This window comes from Leopardus geoffroyi, chromosome B4 (genome assembly GCF_018350155.1).
Source record: "Leopardus geoffroyi isolate Oge1 chromosome B4, O.geoffroyi_Oge1_pat1.0, whole genome shotgun sequence".
NCBI classification, from domain to species: domain Eukaryota; kingdom Metazoa; phylum Chordata; class Mammalia; order Carnivora; family Felidae; genus Leopardus; species Leopardus geoffroyi.
Genome location: NC_059341.1, coordinates 4,946,275 through 4,967,986, shown reverse-complemented (window position 1 = coordinate 4,967,986; position 21,712 = coordinate 4,946,275). Strand labels below are relative to the sequence as shown.

The following is a 21,712-nucleotide window of genomic DNA, read 5'->3' as shown; positions in this document are numbered from 1 at the left end:
GAACCATGACTGGAACAGAAGTCTCCAGACTCCCAGTCTAGGATTTCTCTTTTATACCACTCCAACTCCCTTTGGACACAATATACCTGTTATGTGAAGAATGGCTCCAGCAACTACCCCAATCCTCGTCTTGCTTTTGCTAAGTCTGGCCAACTCACTTCTATTTTTGTATTTCTCTTCTAATAGTTGGGAAAGTCTGGAGGTTAAAATATCTCTGTGGGCAAGTCAGCAGAACAACACTATTTTCAGATTATAGTTCCAGAAAATCTCCTGAAACTGAATGGGGAGAAAACACTTCTGGCCACTTGCCCGGCAGGATGACAGCAGAGAGCGTCGGAGGGGCAGGAGCTGGGCCTCTGTTACACAGGATTAGAGCTAAGAAACGCCCCTCATGAGTAGATGGGAACGTTAAGTATATGCTCCTAGGAATGTGAGCGTGTAACCGGAGCAAGGAAAGAAGTCTGATACAGGTTAGTTGCTTCCATGTGAAATATTCCATTCACAGGAAGCTGAATGTCATTTCATATAACTAATGGTCCCTGCTACTAGCAACGAGTACCACTTATTAGTACAGGTCAGTCACTGTGCAAAACCTTAATATATGTAACAACCTGCTGGCAGCCATTGCTGACATTAAATACTTAAAAGCACTGCCCACGGACTGCCACCGATGCTCCCCTGGCACCACCTGGAAATTCGCCAGAAATGCAGACTCTCGGGCCCCATCCCAAACAGACCAGAGTCAGAATCTGCACTCCTGTGAGACCCCGAGAAGCACTGTCCCAAAGAACAGGAACCCCCGGGTCCCAGAAGCTAGTTAGTAAGTTGGTAACTCGGGAGATTAAAACCCGGGTTCGTCTACGCTCCAAAGCCCATGCTTTCAGCTGCCCTGCTGTTACTGCCTTGATGCTCTGACCCCTTAGATTTACAGAACAACCCCATGTAAGACTGCTCACTCAGACCACCGGACCAACCTAAGAAGTTAGAAGTAATTCTTGAAACATTTCTTCTGGAATTCAGTCTGTAAGGCATTATTTCTGTATTTCACGATTTTACATTAAGATCTCATTGACATATTGTAAATTCAAAGGCCACAAAGGCTTATGTGGGAGCATCTCAAAATGGAAAGCTGTTCACAGGGCTAAAGTTAGCTTGCTAAAGGGCTCCATGTGACCACCGACAGTGGCAAAACCAGCCTCATTTTCTTAATTGGCAGTAAACACAACTGCCTGATATTATTCCTAAGTTACTGGAGTTACACACAGTACCCTTCTTTCCCTCTCCCCAGATTCTGGCACAGGTATCCCTTCCCTTGACGTTGATCTCCACACCAGAGTTATGTCCATTTTCATCACGTGTCACTCCCACTTACCCATGCAGCGCTCTTACTACAGTTTTCTCCAGCGGGTGGTTGGTGTACTTGCTGTCTAAGCCGAATACGTACTCTGTCTCACATTGGAACGTGACCTTGACGGAGCCGTCACAGCTGAGCACAGTGTGAGAGCACTGAAAGTCTCTCGGGTCAGAGGACACCACTTGGCTCCTGCACTTGGGTAGCGGGTCCTCAGACAGCTTCCGCGGCGGGGAGGTGCTCTGCTGATGTCGGAAGGGCATGACTTTCCCCACGGGGGTCCCTGCCTCGGGGCCTTTGGTGCCATTCTTGGCGAAGGCCGGGCCTGGGATTCCTCTCTGTTGCAGATGCTTCTTTGAATGTTCTGCAAGCAGCAGGGCATAGGAATGTTCCACGGCAACGAAAGTGCTTTGGCTTGCCTCAGAAGTTTCTAGTGTTTCCTCGGGAAGTGCTGGCGAGGCTTCCACAGGGGCCTTGCTGCCAGGAACCGAGCTCTCTTCCTCCAGGCTGACAGCGGAGTCTGACGTTGGAGGGCTCTTCCTCCCAGTGGAGGGTTTCGGGAACAGTCCACCTTTCTGATTTTTAACTCCTCTGTGATATTCATGGTCAGACGTACCATGCAGAGAATGTTCTTTAGAAAGCAAAACATCATCTTGTGGCAGTTCAGAGGGGCAGGGAAAGTTTCTGGGCTCAGATGGCGGCGTGGCGGAAGTAGCAGCACTTAACGCTAGGTCAGCTAACATATTTAGGGCCTGGGAGTCACAGTTGACAATGGAGTTTTCAGGTAGATCTTTCTGAGCCACTGAGATGCTTTCCGCCCGAGCTGCATTTATGTCAACATCCTCTTGACCAACTGATGAGATTTCTGATTGAAGCTGTGAACCAGTTTCTCCTTTTGCTTCAGTATAAAAGAAAAAGACATATAACATTTGATTTCTATGTATTTTAATTCTCTGCTCTATTATTACCGCTTAGTGAAAATCTATGATTAAGTCAACATATTCAAGAAAAACCTCTGGATAGGTTACATAGATTATATATTAAAATTTCACTATCAGACAGGTTCCTTCCAACTATCAGTTCTATTATAACATATTTACCACAAGAACAAGTCTTAAGGAATGTGCATACTGATTTAAAAAGAAATCACCTTTCAGAAATGTATGTGCCAATCTACACACAAGGCATACTACTTAGCTGAGAAAACATGCAAAGAGGAAAAAGAACAAGAATAAACAAGAGAACAAGAGTCCTGCCCTCAGAGAGCTTACAATCTAGTGACTTTCTAAATTTGAAGTGTATATTATAGCATTTTAACATACTTTTAGGAATCATTTCCCTTAACAAGTGCTTTATTAGAGAAATCACTTAAATTCAAACTAGAGATGACTTTGTTTTTTTTTAAATTTTTTAAATGTTTATTTTTGAGAGACAGAGAGAGACAGAGCATGAGCAGGGGAGGGGCAAAGAGAGAGGGAGACACAGAATCCGAAGCAGCCTCCAGGCTTCGAGATGTCAGCACAGAGCCCGATACAGGGCTCGAACACATGGACCGCGAGATCATGACCCGAGCCGAAGTCAGATGCTTAACCGACTAAGTCACACAGGCGCCCCTAGAGATGACTTTTTTTAAAAAAGTGCTTATTTATTAATTTTGAGAGAGAGAGAAAGAGGGAGCGGGGGAGACAGAGCGTGCGAGCGGGGTAGAGGCAGAGAGAGAGAATCCCAAGGAAGCCCAGTGCTATCAGGGCAGAGCCTGACACAGGGCTCAGTCAAATGAACTGTGAGATCATGACCTGAGCCAAAACCAAGAGTCGGACACTTAACCGACTGAGCCACCAGATGCCCCAAACTAGAGATGACTTTTAATCATATTGATGTTTAATTATAATAAGTAATGATATAAATAAAAAATCAGAAAAGTCATGAGCATTCACTCAAAATCACCAATTTTATCACCTTTTAAAACTTTAATTTCTACACTGAAAACATTCCCTCTGTCTGCATGTTTGCCCGATAATTCTTTCTGTAGATAATCACATCTAGCCATTCGCCTTTAACCAGAAAACTGACCTTCTCCAGTGGTTTATGTGTATTCACAGGGTATTAATTCAGCTTTCTTAAATGCGGTTGTCATGAAGGACAAAGTTCACGACAACACTAGGGAACGATTCCCTGCGGCAGGTGCATGGATAGGAAAACCATGCGTTTTTCTTTATAACAGCAGCAGGTCTGAAACGGATTACTGACCTGCCTGCAAAGGCCAATGGCTAATCCATCTTTTTAGGATATGTGCTGCCGAAGCAAGCACACTAATCCATTTTTTTAAAATGTTTTATTTATTTTTGAGAAAGTGGAAGGAGGGGACGGGCAGAGAGAGGGGAACAGAGGATACAAAGTGAGCTCTGTGCTGACAGCAGCGAGCCTGATGTGGGGCTTGAACTCACGAACTGTAAGATTATGACCAGAGCCAAAGTCGGATGCTCGACCGACTGAGCCACCCAAGTGCCCCATAATCCATTTAAAAAAAAGAAAACTCTGGCCTGTGAGGTCATCAAACAGAATGAGAAGTGTTTGTGCATATGGTGGGAAGGATAAAAGTAACAACCACTGTCCATTTTTTAGGTAAAATAGCAAAACCCAAGGGATTCAGTAGAAGAAAATGACCCAAGGCAGAGAATCATCTCATTCGCCCCATGGATATACTAGAAACATGAAATCCATTTTGTGACCTGATATGTTTATTCATACTAATTTCATCCTATCTTTGCTGGTATTATAGGATATCACTTATGAGTAAGGCCTAATATAAAAAACACTGCACCGAAAGAAAAAGGATCCAGTTTAACAAATATGTGTAGTCTCTGGTAAATCACTTAATTACTGACTTGTTAGAGGTTCTCTATCAATTAAAAATAGAATACTGATCATCTCTTTTAAGAAATACAAATAAGACAACACCAAATAAAGTATATAAAAAATAAAGAGCTCAATAAATAAAAACTGTATTAAAAACTTATAAAAGGACAGTTTTATACTGAAAAGGCATTAGTTTCAGTAACAAAAATGAGCCTTCTTAAATTCTGATACTTTAAGCAAAAGAAATGAAACTGATTAGTATAGGTGGTTAAGAAATACAAGAAAAACTAAGAGATTATTTAAAAGGTGGGAATCTTAAAATTTTACCTTGGAATGTGGCTGTACAATATATACAGACATTTTAATGCAAATCAGCCTTTTTCTGAATACATGTTTTAAAAACTTTTCATTTCCTGGGCTCCCTTTTGTGCCAATACTCAGCTGCATTCCTCCCATTAATCACCTAGTCTACAAATACCTGAGAGCCAGTTCGGTACAAATGATCCGAATGACACAGCTAAGCATACAAGGCATTTATACACGTGTCTACGCTCATAATGTTTACAAATTCATTGGAAAGACAAGACCAAGACATATCAGATGATTAGAAAAAAGGATGAATTTGATTCCGCAGTGTTCTCAAAAACTCAAAAGGAAAGGAAACGAAAGAAAACAGAGCTCGCTTAAGATCAGAGCGGCAGGAAAGGTCTCACAGTGGAGGCAGGACCTGGCTGAGGTCTGGACTGGTACAGGGAAACGGCACACGAGCAGACGTCGGTGTGACGTGGGGGGGAGCCTGGGGTACCTGGTGGGGCAGGGACACGACAAGAAACAGCAGGAGGGAAGCACAGAAGGGTGGGACACGGCCTTGCTGTGAATGCCCAGGAGACGAGAAGAGCTTATATGTGGCGTGTCTGGGTGTCACAATGGCAAGACTGGTGTTAGAATGATACGAAGAGCTTTTAAAGATCCTTCCCTCATTTAAAAGAAACCCCAAACCAAAACAACTCTTCAGTCATAAAATAACAGTATTACAGAAGTTCAGGAAAAAACAAACTTATTCATAATCGATTCACCTCAAAAAAACCATATTTTCTGAAGTCCCACTGACTCTGAGGTTTTTTAAAAATCTAAAACTAGATGAGGGAGAATGCCGAATCAGGAAGGGTGACAGAGAACTGCCAGGAAAAAGGCATGAGGAATCAAGTCTGTGTTAAAACAAGAGCATGACACACATGCTCCGGAACAGGACTCTGTACGGAGCGTGCAGGAACATCAGACTTTGCAGGGGGAAGCCGCACGCCACACGCAGAGATGGGAAAGCGGAGCAGGGGCACAGGCGTGACGGGTGTTCGGTTCCAGAGGGGAGGCCTCCGAGGCCGATGGGGCCTTCTGGTAAGGAGGCCGCTTCCAGCAGCTGCAGATGTGGAACCAGCGCAGCTGGCCATGGGTTCACGGAACTAAACTTCATCGTTCACGTCAACAAAACTAGAAAAGTAAAACTGCTTTTAAAATGAACTTAATGCCTTTTAACACCAAAACCAGGTTTCTGGATTCCTGAGTATCTTGAACGATCTCTTTAGAATTCCCTTTGGACAAATAAACTTACAGGCTTCCCCTTTTTATAAGTGATGGCGGCCCAGAAAAATACAGCCAGAGACTACGTGCCTGTGCATTTAGTTATAAAAAAGCTCCTTTCCACGTACACTCTTGCAGACGGTCACGCTGAAGCTTCGTGCAAACTAACAGGGAGGCTCTATTGTGTGAAGGCAAGAATCTGCACCTCACGGATGTGTTTACGACAGGAACCCGACCCACTTAGTCCTGTCGGTGTGGGAGCGAAGGGGGACAGCAGGAACGGTTGGTAAACCTCAACCGTTCTTAGATTATTCCAATACACTCTCTTGCAATCTCAGTTAGTCTGTATTGCGGTGTTTAAATTCACAGGAAGAGTATTTCTTACCAGGTTGTGGCTGCTTTTTGAGTCTGGGATTCTGATTGCCTCTTACTATATTTACCCTCTGTTTTTGTGGAGATTTCTTCACGGGTGGCTTAGCCCTTGGAACAGTTTTGACTGGAGAGTTCTCTTGTTTCCTTGCCCTTTTAGCACTCGTTGCCACTCGAACATCTTTAGAAATGGGAGCTTCTTGGTTTTTCCTATCCAATTTGGTTGTCTGTACAAACTGTGCAGTCAGCACTTCAGCACCTTATGTAGAAAACACACCGTGTTTTAAGGGGTAGGGGGCTCAGATACTTATCAGCAATAGCTTTTTCTTTGCTTTGGTTTTCGGAGAGGTAACTTTAGCAATAGGGAAGAAAATACAAACTTCAGGGTATTCTAATAAAGATTTTCTTTTAAACAAAGCAGAAGTCCAAAGCTCTCATATACAATGTAAAAATACGAACTTTCTAAGCGTCAGACGATAGCCCTGTCAGGTGAAGAAGAAAACTGCTAGAGTCCTAACTTTATAAAAACACGGCATGACTTTAAAAGAAAAAACAAATCTCCATAATCTTTCCTGACTGCTGTGGCAGGTAAGGCTGAAGACGGTGGTTCACAGCACTGAGGAATGGAGAATTTGTGGGAAAGCAACACAGCCACCGCGAGGCGAGGTAGGTGAAACCGTGACCAGACTGCAGAGAAGAGACTAGACACACAGAGCCACCTTACAGATTTCACCGGACTGCTCCCAAATATCCACGTCTTAACATCACCGGAAAAATCGTCTTTTCAGAAAAGACAGAGGAAGGTCCACTGAAGAAGCCTTCACCTGATTTAGTCTCCTACAAGTCTCTGACACTTGCTCCTCTCTCTTACAAAATGCTCAGCTTTGCTTCGCACACCGAAGGGAACAGCTACCAGTGGAGGCAAGTAAGGAGAAAACCTGAGGACCACTTGCTAACAGAAAGTGTTTCAACCTTTGAAGAGTTAAACAAAAAAAAAAGTTAATAAATGCTCCCTTTGAAATCGTCCCTTCCACTGACTTTTCATACTTTCAGTTGTCAAACCAAAAAACTAGTCCCAAAGGTACCAATAAAAATATCACGCGTTGTGTTGGCAGATATTTTAAAACTACATTATACAGAAAATACTACAGTTGATCCTTGAATGTTGGTTTGAATGGATTTTTTTCCAATAAATGTAAGTACACTACCGTGAGTGTATTCTCTTCCTTATGACTTTAATAACTTTTTTCTAGCTTACATGATTGTGAAAATATAGGGTATGATACATACAATGTACAAAGTACATGTCAATCAATGATTTGTGTTATCAGTAAGGCTTCTGGTCAATGGGAGGCTATCAGTAGTTAAGTCTGGGGAATCAAAAGTTAGAGATTTTCTATTGCAGGGGGTGGGAGGTCAGTGCCCCTGATGTCTACATCGTTCGAAGGTCAACTGTATTTCTAATTGAGAACAGGAAACACGACACTGGTTTAAGAAATCATGATCGCTGTTAGTAAAATGTAGGAAAGAGACCAGTTTCATTTCATTCTCTTGGAGGTTAGAGAAAGGAGTGGCTTTTAAAAAAAACTTTCACATCTCTTGGTGTACGACGTCTCCCTGGGTCTAATGCTGTTCCTCCCTCCTAAACTATTGCAAGTAACAGAGCAACATACGGTTTTGTTTTTCTTTGAAGAATACTTCTCATTCTACTCTAGTTATTTTCTAAAATTTTTAGCACAAAGAAAGGCAAAATATAACTGAAGCAGGAAAACAGTTCAGACTAAATTCAGACAAGAATAAGAGAAGACCAAGACCTGGGGGAGGTTCCGAGGACCTGCACAGGCAAGGAGACCCCGCACAACCCGGGTCCTGGGAGGGAAACAAACACGAAGCAAGGTGACCCTACAGGGGACTGCCCTGCTTCTCTGCCTCACTCAGTGCCACGTTTCTCAAACCTGTATGTACCACCCACTGGTGGGCTGTAAAATAAATTTAATGGGCTGCAATCAGGATCCTTTCTTAAAGGAAACAGAACAGAAAGAATCAGACTGCATTACGCAGAGGCAGGGTAAATGTTTTTTGAAATTTGTTTCAGTCATGCATGAATTTGTGCGCACCGGACTGTAATATAAAACATATTTCTTATAGTGGAGGAAAGTAAAAACATTTGAGAAACAGTGAATGTTGAATTGTAGATAATTTATTTAATACCTTGAAGTAAACTGGTTCATATATAGTAGAAACTCAACGTGGCTGGCCTGGAATGTACTTGTGAGGAGCGGTGCAGTCGAATTTCGCTGCTTCCTACTGCCCTACTTCCCATCAGCCTCTGAATGTACATGTGAGCACACGCACCCCATCTCCCAAACTATACTAAGCCACAAATAACTATCTAGAATCCTGATGATCTGCAGATCCTTGATGTTTTCCTCTTTAAGCACCACAATTTCTAAACTCAAAACACTACAGATGGGCTTAGCAAACGCTTTCTGAGACAGGCTGGCAGGACGTACTTCCAGCTTTGAAGGCCATATGGTCTAAGGCACAGCTGCCCACCTCTGCCGGCACCGTGTGAAGTAGCCAGAGACGACAGGTAAACACCTGAGGGGTCCTCAGGTCCCCTAATGGGTCCCAGGGCATATGGTTGCCTACTTCTAAGCAAAATCCACTACATGTAATCTAGGATGACCCCGAGCCAAAATCACGTTGTCTGCTGTACTAGGCTTGGTAAAGTGCATTTGACTATACACTAACTGGCCTGAGACTCTGGTTCGATTTTCGGGGTCAACAAAGCCATTTGTAGAACCGTTCCAATATATGTGTCTCCAGGCCACTGGCCATTGTTTCAATAGGTTTACGTAGGATCCAGGTGATTATTTTTCAAACTCTGATACACACAAAGGAAGGGAAATTCTGGGCCAGACTGCTTCAGGTTCGGAAAATCCAGGCATTTCATTCTCTCTTTCTACATGTTCAGACTCTCAGCTACCACTTTTTGCTGCTACTGGTGAGCCTGATTTTAGAAGATCCTCTTCTTCCACCCTTAATTGTCCGAGGACAGCTCAGAAACTAAATGATCATTGCCCAGAATGGTGTGTGTGTAAGCGACTGAGTGACGGTTGAGCCATTTGACAAATGAAATGTAGTCTTTGGTGGGTGGGCTTTTGAAATGCCTTAGTTTTCCCCATTTCTTGATTTTCACCTGTTATCTAGATCAGTGCTTCTCAAACTTCAGCCCGTAGACAATCACCCAGAGGGAAATGTTGGCATCTCTAACACACTTCTGCAACCGCCCAGCTCAGTGCGCAACGATCAGACAGGAACAGTGTCAGAGAACCACAGTTACTTTTAACTGCGCAGTTAGTAATCCACAGAAATCGTGCTTACCTCTTTTTCTTTTCTGAGGAAACTGTCCTTTAACTAATTTGAGCGTCGTGGGACAGTCGGAACCCTTGCCCACACTGGCAGCCCTCTTGGGGAAGGGACGGCACAAGTTCACCCGTTTACTCTGCACGGCGGGCGGCACGCTTGCCTTCCTCTTGGGCTGGACTCTCCGACCTAAGGCTGGGTTTAGCGAGATCACAGCTCCCTGCCTTACTTTCGACATGTCTTCGGGATTCTTTTCGGTTTCAGTTTCTTTTCTTACTTCTGCCTCTGACTCCAAAAATTCAGGATCTGGAGTCATAACTAAAGAAAATCCAGCATCGCAAATCCCATCTGAGATACAAGGGGACTGAGGACGCTCTGCTAATAAATCTAACGCGGTAGACACTTCCAAAATGTACCCAGTAGGATCTGAAAAATAAGACTTCAGCTGAGTGAATGACTGTAAAGGGCACTTTTCTGCTGGAGGAGCCAAGTCAAAGCCATTGGACAGTTGGCCGAAGAACGCAGTCTCTTTAATTCCATCCTGAGAAGCAGCAGTCAATGAGGGACTTTTGTCCACCTTGTACAGTTCTTGGAAACTACGCTTTACTAACGTGTTTGGACAGATTCCCTCTTCAGTAAATGATTTCTTTGCTTCCAGAAGGGCACAATTAAGGGCAGGTAAAACAGGTGTTACCTTTGATGAGATGTCATCTTCAACTTTCAATTCTTTCAGCCCTAAAACATATATACATACATTAAAACCTGAAGTTCTTTTCTTTTACAAAAACCTGCAGGAAGAAAATGCTTTAGATTATAAAATTATGGGATGGTTAAATATGAAAGTGTTTCAAATAGTAATCTAACTCACAATTAATAGAGGACCTCTGGGTACATTTAATGAATAGCTCTCTCTCCACATATATGGAAACACACACACACACACACACAGACACACACACACACACCCCAAAAAAAATCATTCAAATGCAATCACTAGGTTAGAAGAAGGCAGACCCGCCTCCAGCTCCACTCCATCTGACTAGGACCCCAGCGTGTGCTCAAGTGCCATCATGGATTTGCTTTCCACACTTTTTAAAAAAAATGTTTATTTTGAAAGAGAGAGACACATAGCATGAGCACGGGGGGGTGGGGTGGGGGGGGGAGAAAGAGAGAGAGAGAAAGAGAAAGAGAGGGGGAGAGAGAGAGAGAGAGAGAGAATATGAATCCCAAGCAGGCTCTATGCTGTCAGAGCAAGAGCCCGATGTGGGGCTTGATCCCATGAACTATGAGATCACGACCTGAGATGAAATCAAGAGTCGGAAGCTTAACCCACTGAGACACCCAGGCACCCCTGCGTTTACTTTTTAATGCTCATTTCCTGCTTTCAAAATAGGTCTTCTTTTATGTGCATCTTATTTAATTCATTCAAATTCTTTTAAGTTACAATGCAAACCAACTGACCTGCAGAAAGGCCCCCAAATCTCATGGTTAACTACTGGTGTTGATTTCTCCCCCTTCTTAGTCAAATGACATAAACTTTTAAAAAAAATTAAATAACTAAACCAACTACTCTTGTGTTCCACTCCCTTTTTGACTGAAATGCTAATTTTTCAGCAAGTCAACCATCTATAGGAAAACCGTACTAGGGAAAAAAAGGGAAAAGGTCAGGTTACTAAGATGTGGGAAATAAAGTCCTGGAAAAGTTAGAGTTACATCATTAAGAGTAACTCTTAAATAAAACCCCACAGATAATAAAAGCCTCTAGTGCTACTAAACTGAAGTACAAATCATACCACTCTTTTTAAAGAAAAAGTAACTGCAGAATTAAGAAATGCCACGTTAGTCCTAGATGAATACATTTGCCCTTGAGCAAGTATTAGGAAATGGAAAAAGAATAGCAAATATGGATAAACAGGAAAATGTGGGTAGACATTAAAATAAAAATTCCCTTCAAGTGGTTCATCATATAAAAAGTAAACAAGTGAAGGAAAAATATTAAAAAGTTGTGATATAGCACTAATATAGTTCACAACCATGTAGTATTTTTCTAGACAACTTCATTATTTCAAGAATGTAGAAAGGCAGAAACAGAAGGATTTGTAATAAACTATCATAAAATCTATGACGAGGAACTTTTAAAGTCTGCTAAGCAAAGTACCAATTTAAAATAATCAGAGTTCTGAGCTTCCGGATGTGCCTAAGTAGAAAATGTCTCAATGACCCAGTGGAGGATCTGAACGTGGTCACGTATCCTCACTGTTTCCTCACATATGGGCCCCGTGCTGCTCAACTGTGAATGGCACACGCACCAGTGTTTCTCCATTAAAGCTGAAGTACGTTTAAAAATAAGGCTGGCAAACACACACACACACACACACACACACACACACACACACACACACAAATAAAAATAAGGCTGAAGCCCAAGTTATCCCAGAAGAGTGAGGCAGTCTGGGGTAGGGGCTGGAAGGCAGCTCAGGAATCAGCTATTTGACCCTGGGCAAATTCAGGTCTCAGTCCGTCACCTCTGAGCTGTCACCATAAGCAGTAAGGTAAGGGCTGCTGTCAGTCACACAGCATGATGCAAAGCAGAGCACACAGCAGAGCAAAGGCCTGAAAAGTGCCAACACTTATTGCCATTATGTTCTCATAACCAGTATGTCTTGCTTTGGCCATAGTGATGCCCAACATAGTGCAGTTCTCTGCTTTCAGTGACTGAATACAATTTTTTTAAAACATATTTTGGGGTGCTTGGGTGGCTCAGTCGGTTGAGCATCCGACTTCGGCTCAGGTCATGATCTCACGGTCTGTGAGTTCGAGCCCTGTGTCGGGCTCTGTGCTGACAGCTCAGAGCCTGGAGCCTGCTTCGGATTCTGTGTCTCCCTCTCTCTCTTCCCCTCCCCTGCTCATGCTCTGTCTCTGTCTCAAAAATAAAAAAAAAAAAAAACATTAAAAAAATAAAATAAAAATAAATAAAACATATTTTTAATTTTTTTTTAAAGTTTATTTATTTTGAGAAGGAAGGGTGGGGGGGAGGGAGGGAAGGAGAAAGAGAATCCCAAGCAGGCTCCATGCTGTTAGCACAGAGCCTGATTCAGGGCTCAGACTCACAAAATGGGAGATCATGACATGAGCCAAAATCAAGAGTCAGATGCTTAACCAACTGAGCCACCCAGGCACCCCAGTAACTGAATACAGTTTTTAAAAATCAACTTTAAAAACATGTTTATATTGGTTGTAGTTTTATAAATGCTACATATAATTTTATGTTTAAAGATACACAGTGTGATTATAAGTTATGAGGGAAATATCCTCATATGACAAAAAGAAAGGACTCATTTACTTTTATTATTTGTTCAGCAAATTGCCCAGTGTGGAGCCTGATGTGGCTTGGTCCCATGACCCTAAGATCGTGACCTAAGTTGAAATCAAGAGTCAGATGCTTAGCTGACTGAGCCACCCAGGTGCCCCTATTTATTTTTAAGTTTTTTGGGTTTTTTTTGAGAGAGACAGAGCAAGTGGGGAGAGGTAGACAGAGAATCCCAAGCAGGCTCCATGCTGCCAGCACAGAGCCTGATGTGGGGCTTAAACCCACGAAACCATGAGATCATGACCTGAGCCAAAACCAAGAGTCAGACACTTCACCGACTGGGCCACCCAGGTGCCCCTACTTTTAAGTAACTTCTACCCAACGTGGGGCTCGAACTCACAACCCTGAGATCGAGAGTCGCACACTAATCCAACTGAGCCAGCCAGGTCCCCCAACATTTGTTACTTTTCAGATGCCTGGCACTAGTAGATGATAGGAATACAATAAAATAAAGAAAAGGCAGGCAATCTCTATCAAAATACCATCAGCATTCTGCACAGAGCTAGGACAAACAATCCTGACATTTGTATGGAACCAGAAAAGACCCCGAATAGCCAAAGCAATCTTGAAAAAGAAAACCAAAGGTAGAGGCATCACAATCCTGGACTTCAAGCGGTATTACAAAGCTGTAATCAATAAGACAGTATGGTACTGGCACAAAAACAGATATTCAGATCAATGGAAAAGAATAGAGAGCCCAGAAATGGACCCATAAACATATGGCCAACTAATCTTTGACAAAGCAGGAAAGAGTATCCAATGGAATAAAGACAGTCTCTTCAGCAAATGGTGCTGGGAAAACTGGACAGCGACATGCATAAAAATGAATCTGGACCACTTTCTTACCCCATACACAAAAATAAACTCAAAATGGATGAAAGACCTAAACGTAAGACAGAAAGCCATTAAAATCCTAGAGGAGAAAGCAGGCAAAAACCTCTTTGACCTCGGCTGCAGCAAATTCTTACTCAACACATCTCTGGAGGCGAGGGAAACAAAAGCAAAAATGAACTACTGGGACCTCATCAAATAAAAAGCTGCACAGCGAAGGAAACAATCAGCAAAACTAAAAGGCAACCGACAGAATGGAAGAAGATATTTGCAAATGACATATCAGATAAAGGGTTAGTATCTAAAACCTAAAAAGAATTTACCAAACTCAACCCCCAAAAAACAAATAATCCAGTGAAGAAATGGGCAAAAGACATGAATAGACACTTCTCCAAAGCAGACATCCAGATGGCTAACAGGCACATGAAAAAATGCTCAACATCACTCATCGTCAGGGAAATTAAAATCAAAACCACAATGAGATATCACCTTACACCTGTCAGAATGGCTAACATTAACAACTCAGGCAATGACAGAGGTTGGCAGGGATGTGGAGAAAGAGGATCTCTCTGGCACTGCTGGTGGGAATGCAAACTGGTGCAGCCACTCTGGAGAACAGTATGGAGGTTCCTCAAAAAATTAAAAATAGAACCACTCTACGACGCAGAAACTGCACTACTAGGTATTTATCCAAGGGATACAAGTGTGCTGTTTCAAAGGGGCACAATGTTTATAGCAGTACTATCAACAACAGTCTAAGTATGGAAAGAGCCCAAATGTCCATCGATGGATGAATGAATAAAGATGATGTGGTACATACATACAATGGAGTATTACTTGGCAATCAAAAAGAATGAAATCTTGCCATTTACAACTACGTGGAAGGAACTAGAGGGTATTATGCTAAGTGAAATTAGAGAAAGACAAATATCATATGACTTCACTCATATGAGGAATTGAAGATATACAACAGGTGAACATAAGGGAAGGGAAGCAAAAATAATACGAAAGCAGGGAGGGGGACAAAACGGAAGAGACTCTTAAAATATAGATAGAGAACAAACAGGGTTGCTGGAGGGGGTATGTGAGGGGGGATGGGCTACATGGGTAAGAGGCATTAAGGAATCTACTCCTGAAATCACTCTTGTACTACATGCCAACTAACTTGGATGTAAATTAAAAAATAAATTAAAAAAAAAATAAAGAAAGGCAGGCATTAAACAATTATGTGAAGAATACGGAAATGGTACCGCTCCTAAGCCAGAAGTCCTCACTGAGGGGACAGTGGTGACAAGAATCAGTAACGGGCCATTAAGCGGACACCTGACAGACCTGAGTGACAGGCTCAGGCGGGGCTTCTCCTGATTTTATTCCTCCTCTCTTCCACCCAAGAGCCTCTTTAGATTTTGTTTCCTAATCGTCCTCTGAAATTTTAATACTGCGAATACGCTGTACGTCTATTTACATACCGTAAATATTAATTTTTTTGCCCCCACAAGCCAACTCTTGGTCCTTATAGGGGTCAACTTCACCTGACAAAGGGGAAGGAAATAAGCAGTCCTCACAGGGACAGCCACGTCTGTGAAGGCCCTGACTCCTGTTTTCCAGGCAGACGACGGGGACAGTGTCACCTAGCTAGTGCTGCGTGCTGACACAGGAGTGCGTCTGGGGCATGCTGAATTTGAGGGACACCTGAGACATGTCAGTGAAACTGTCAATAGGCAGGTGACTGTGCACGTGAAGCTCAGAGGAAAGAAGTGTGCTAAGCCGATAGCGGGGATCACCCGGGGAGCTGGAAGAAGTGTTATTTAAGAGGAGCAAGCAGTTACCAGGGTCTAGTGCAGCTGAAGGGTTAACGTGAGGACAGACCAACGCCACACAGACGCTGCGAACGGAAGTCACTGTGCCCTTACCTGCTGGAGGGGACGAATGGAATAAGTGTAACCCGTGGAGGCACGCCCGCTCATCTGCAAAATCTACACAGGATGAAAATCGGAAGAAAAGTTAAGGCTGCTGATCTTATAAAACAAAAGTAAACACACTGAAAAGTAGTTTTTTAAGAAAGCTGTCCTTACTTGTTTCTGACATTAAGGCTGATGAGGTAAGTAAAATGAAAAACCCCCGATCTTCTAAGCATTTGACGATCGCCTTAAACATTTAAAAAAAAAAAAAAAAAAAGAAAAGAAAGGTGAAAAAAGATTCAGTTCCTTTCTCCTTCTCCCTCTACCACACTCTGCAGTGAATTTTGAGTTCATGAAAAGTATATATTAAAAACAATTCTTGAAACGTTAACATTTGTGAGAATCAGGAGAATTTTGTCCCAGGTACTAGAAACCACGAGTTCCTTAGTGCCCAAATAATCTTGGCCCTGTTAGGGCCATATATAGTAACCAGAACATCGAGGTTAGTTTCAGGACAGTATTCACCTATTATAAAAAATCAATTAGAAAAAACATTTCAGTTTTTCACTGAGATGCTTCACAGTTCATCCTGCTGCCTCAGTAGCCAGGTGTAAACTATTCAGCCACTACGAATTCGAGGTGACTCCGACCTGTGATTAACATCCTAAGCTCATGTTTACCCCCAAAATATCACATGATCCTGGAACTTGAAAGACCAGAAGATACCATCCAATAAAAGAATTCTTTCTACAGCATCCTAAGGGACAGAAAATAAGGGAAAAGAACATAATCCGGTCCTGTGACGAGAGACGCGGATGAAAATAAATTCTCCCTCTCGTTTCTCTTTACCACCATCTTTAGTGGCATCTTGAGCTCGAGGGAGGGAAAAAAACTTGAAATTTCAATGTTGGCAGTAACTCTGGGAATTCTGCCCCTAGACAGTGAGGGAAGTTATCTAAAAGCCATCATTCTGAATCATAAAGATAACACCTTTTCTCTTCCGTTAGTCACCATTTCAAAAGCTTATATACCTATAACAAAGGTAAAATCCAATGTTCATACAGTAAATTTTTTTTCACTAAACCTAAACAGAATATACCATTTTATAGAAGTGATAAAACATCCTACTTCAAAGATTGACAGCTCATAAGCCTACAAATATGGTAAACTTATAAACTGATAACAATTCAAATATGAAAACAAGACTACTAATTATTACAAAAGAAATAAGTTCTGACAGTGAGTTCATCACAGGAACAATCACGGCACACGCTTCCATGACAGCCCTTGTGCATTTGATAGTTTCTGTTTTTGTTGCCTCCAGTCTTACAAATTCTTTGATGGCAGGGACTACTTTGTATTTGTGCTTCTGGCACACAGTAGGGACTCGAGAAAAGAATTATGGGATAAATATACCAGTAGTTATATAAACCTACAGCTTTCGTATCTAGTAAGTTGCAAGCATGTATAAATCTTGTTTCATTTTCTACTGCTGTAAAAAGTGAAAGCAACAACAGCCTTTACATCATTCTGCATTTTAGTTTTGCAACACAGATGAGAAGTAAAACCTCTCCATCTACTGAAAACCAGAAATTTCTATCTTCTAAGAAATGGGCAAATGAAACAGAAATATATATCTTATTATTTTCTCAAATGATGTACTGAAAGGGCTGAAGTTCCTTATTTTAACCTTTGTGGGAAGAAATCACAGAATTTTTTCCATATCTACTAGACTCTTCCATTTACACACAGAAAAATACAGCTATACAAGTCCTTAACACCCTTTTATTTTTTTTTAAATGTTTATTTTGAGAGAGAGAGAGCGAGAGAGAGAGCGAGAGAGCGAGAGCATGTGCATGAGCAGGGGAGGGGCGGAGAGACAGGGAGGGACAGAGATTCCCAAGCAGGCTCTGTGATGTCAGCACGTGGGGCTCGATCTCACAAACCATGAGATCATGACCTGAGTTGAAATCAAGAGCTGGACATTTAACTGAGTACCCCCCCCAACACCCTTTTAAAAAGAGACCCTGGTCTGTACTGTTCTTGAAATTCAGTGTTGTAGGTAGAAGCCCACATACGCTTTATTCAAGGGACACTCATTGCTTGTCCTCTATACGCCAGGCATGGGCACTAAGGCGTCAAAGATACTTAAGATATGATAACTACCCTCAAGGAATTCAATGTCTAGGTGGGGAGACTGACACGTAAAAAATATTCATGACACAATAAGGCAAGAAAAAAAAGCACGGGAGCTAGATGCTAAATGAAATAAGTAGTCAGAGAAAGACACAGACCATATGATTTCACTCATGTGGAATTTAAGAAACAAAACAAGCAAAGGGAAAGAGAGACAAACCAAGAGACACTCTTAACTACAGAGAACACGCTGCTGGTTACCCGAGGGGAGGGTGGGGAGACGGGGGGGACGAGGTGATGGGGGATGAAGGAGGCGCTTGTGACGAGCACTGGGTGATGTACGCAAGTGTTGAATCCCTATATTGTACACCCGCAACCAACATTACGCTGTATGCTAACTGCTGGAATTAAAATAAAAACTTAAGAAAAGACATGGACACGGAGGAGGAAGGACCTCATGTGACGTGTGGCTCGGGCACCGAGTCTCCGGTACTTCTGACACCACTCACACTCACAAGCAGGTGCTTCGCTAATGCATTCTCTCAAAAGCTCTGTGGCCTCTCTTCCTCTCAATTTCCAAATGTAAAATGGGTCACGCTACTGCGAAACAACACAGCCCCCGCGCCACAGCGGACAGTCTGCGTCCACCCACTCGGCATCCGGTGCCGCAGCCGGTCCTGCCGGGCTCAGGAGCACTGCCGGACCCTGGGCAGGACTGACCCGGACTCGGTTCTGGAAGGCGGGCTCGGGACGGCCTGAGCTAGCCAGGGCACTCCGTGCCCTTTCAGTCTGCGCGGGGTGTGCAGACGACCAACTGCCCTGCGGAAACTGAAGTGAAGGTTAGGAGGAGGCTTCCCTCCCTGGACGCGCAAAGGAAGCAGGGAGCGCCGCGTGGCAGCCTCGGGACAAAACTACTGTGCACGGGAGGGCGAGGTGAAACAGAGAGTCCTGGGCAAACGGTACTTGAACCCGCCCCTCAGCTGGAACTGAAGAGTAAGCCTGTTAAACCCTTTTACTGCTTAAGCCAGTCTGGGTTTCTGTTACAGGTAACTCAAGGTATCTTAACTGGCTGGCCCTAAGACCCCTTACCTTCACAGCTCCTATACGTGTCCTATTTTAACTTCTCGATCCCTTGCTATCTACTACGGGGATAGTCCAGCAGGCCGCTAATGGGCTCAGTGTCTGCTCACTGTCACCTTTAACACCAGCGCCTCTGGGATGTTTGGGACTTACTATACTAACACAGTCAGCGTCCTCCTTCCTCACACTGAGGAACCCTGGTTAACAAAAAGGGAGAGAAGTCTTTTTTTTTTTTTTTTTTTTTTTTTTTAATTCTCAAGTTACTTAACATACAGTGTAGTCTTGACTTCAGGAATAGAATCCAGTGATTCATCACTTCCACAGGACACCCAGTGCTCATCCCAACAAGGGCCCTCCTGAATGGCCGTCACCAATGGGCACCCCCACAACCCATCAACCCTCAGTTTGTTTTCTGTATTTGAGTCTCTTATGGTTTGCCTCCCCCTCCGTTTTCATCTTATTTCTCCTATCCTTCCCCTATGACCATCTGTTAAGTTTTTCACATTCCACATATGAGTGAAATCATGTGGTATCTGTCTCTCTGGTTGACTTATTTTGCTTAGCATAATACCCTCCAGTTCCACCCATGTTGTTGTAAATGGCAAGATTTCATTCTTTTTCATCACTACTATTCCATTATATACATATATACCACATCTTCGTAACCCATTCATCAATGGATGGACATCTGGGCTCTTTCCATAATTTGACTATTGCTGACAGCACTGCTTTAAACATCGGGGGGCATGTGACCCTTCGAATCATCACTCGTATCCTTTGGATAAGTTCCTAGGAGTGCAACTGCAGAGTCATAGGGTAATTTCGTATTTAGTTTTTTGAGGAACCTCCATACTTTCTTCCAGAGTGGCTGCACCAGTTTGCATTCCCACCAGCAGTGCAAGAGGGTGCCCCTTTTTCTCCACATCCTCGCCAACATCAGAGTTTCCAGAGTTATTAATTTTAGCCATTCTGACTGATAAGGTGGTATCTCAGTGTGGTTTTGATTTGTGTTTCCCTGATGATGAGTGATGTTGAGCATCTTTACACGTGTCAGTTTGCCATCTGGAGGTCTTCTTTGGAAAAGTGGCTTTTCATGTCTTCTGCCCATTTCTTCACTGGATTATTGGTTTTTCGGATGTTAAGTTTGATAAGTTCTTTTTTTTTTTTCTAATGTATGATAAGTTCTTTATAGATTTTGGATACTAACCCTTTATCTGATATGTCATTTGCAAATATCTTCTCCCATTCTATCGGTTGCCTTTTAGTTTTGCTGACTGTTTCCTTTGCTGTGCGGAAGCTTCTTTTTTTATCTTGATGAAATCCCAATAATTCATTTTTGCTTTTACTTCCCTTGCCTTCAGAGACATGTCAAGTAAGAAGTTGCCGTGGCCAAGTTCAAAGTGGTTGTTGCCTGTTTTCTCCTTAGGATTTTGATGGTTTCTTGTCTTATATTTAGGCCTTTCATCCATTTTGAATTTATTTTTGTGTACAGTGTAAGAAAGTGGTCCAGTTTCATTCTTCTGCATGTTGCTGTTCAGTTCTCCCAGCACCATTTGCTAAAGAGACATGTTTCCATTGGATACTCTTTCCTGCTTTGTTGAACATTAGCTGGCCATATGTTTGTGGGTCCATTTCTGGGTTCTCTATTCTATTCCATTGATCTATATATCTGTTTTTGTGCCAATACCATACTGTCTTGATTACGGCTTTGTAATACAGCTTGAAGTCAGGACTGTGATGCTTCCAGCTTTGGCTTTTTTTTCCCCCCAATATTACTTTGGCTATTCATGGTCTCTGTGGTTCCATACAAATTAGAGGTTTGTTTGTTCTGTTCTGTGAAGAATGCTGGTGCTATTTTGATTGGGATTGCATTGAACGTGTAGACTGCTTTGGGTAGTATCGACATTTTAACAATATTTGTTCTTCCATCCATGAGCACAGAATGTTTTTCCATTTCTTTGTGTCATCTTCAATTTCCTTCAAAAGCTTCCTAAAGTTTTCAGTGTATAGATCTTTTACCTCTTTGGTTAGGTTTATTCCGAGGTATTTTATGGTTTTTGATGCAACTATAGATGGGATCAATTCCCTGATATCTTTCTGTTGCCTCATTATTGGTGTATAGAAATGCGACTGATTTCTGTACATTGATTTTATATCCTGTGACTTTGTTGAATTCCTGTATCAGCTCTAGCAGTTTTTTGGTGGAATCTTTTGGGTTTTCCATGTAGAGTATAATGTCATCTGCAAAGAGTGAAAGTTTGACTTCTTCTTTGCCAATCTGGATGTATTTTATTTCATTTTGTTGTCTGATTGCTGAGGCTAGGACTTCCAACACTGTTAAACAACAGTGGTGGGAGTGGACATCCCTGTTGTGTTCCTGATCTCAGGAGGAAAGCTCTCTCTCATTTTTTCCCCATTGAGGATGATATTAGCTGTGGGCCTTTCATATATGGCCTTTATGATGTTCAGGTATGTTCCTTCTATCCCAACTTTTCTTGAGAAAAACTCTTGAGAGTTTTTATTAAGAAAGGATGCTGTATTTTGTCAAATGCTTTTTCTGCATCTCATGACAGCAGCATATGGTTTTTTTCCTTTCTTCTATTAATGTGATGTATCACGTTAATTGATTGATTTGTGAATAATGAACCAGCCCTGCAGCCCAGGAATAAATCCCATTTGATCATGGTGAATAATTCTTTTAATATACTGTTGAATTCAATTTGCTAGTATCTTGTTGAGAATTTCTGCATCCATGTTCATTAGTGATATTGGCCTGTAATTCTCCTCTTTAGTGGGGTCTTTGTCTGGTTTGGGAATCAAGGTAATGCTGAATTCATAGAATGAGTCTGGAAGCTTTCCTTCCATTTC

General features: G+C 42.4%; 1 protein-coding gene across 10 annotated transcripts in view; it reads right to left on the bottom strand.

Annotated features, from left to right (window-relative positions):
- The window catches only part of TASOR2 (transcription activation suppressor family member 2), an 80,998-nt gene that overhangs the window by 19,201 nt on the left and 40,085 nt on the right, over positions 1–21,712 (bottom strand). For 9 of the 10 annotated variants that reach the window (XM_045464127.1, XM_045464131.1, XM_045464130.1 and 6 more), the window contains 5 exons: positions 15,803–15,875; positions 15,641–15,703; positions 9,545–10,261; positions 6,174–6,416; positions 1,373–2,249 (listed from right to left, as the gene is read on the bottom strand). In XM_045464127.1, coding sequence (XP_045320083.1) covers positions 1,373–2,249; positions 6,174–6,416; positions 9,545–10,261; positions 15,641–15,703; positions 15,803–15,875 — 1,973 coding nt within the window. The remainder of the gene's footprint in view (positions 1–1,372; positions 2,250–6,173; positions 6,417–9,544; positions 10,262–15,640; positions 15,704–15,802; positions 15,876–21,712) is intronic. The other variant, XM_045464129.1, reaches the window with a different exon arrangement.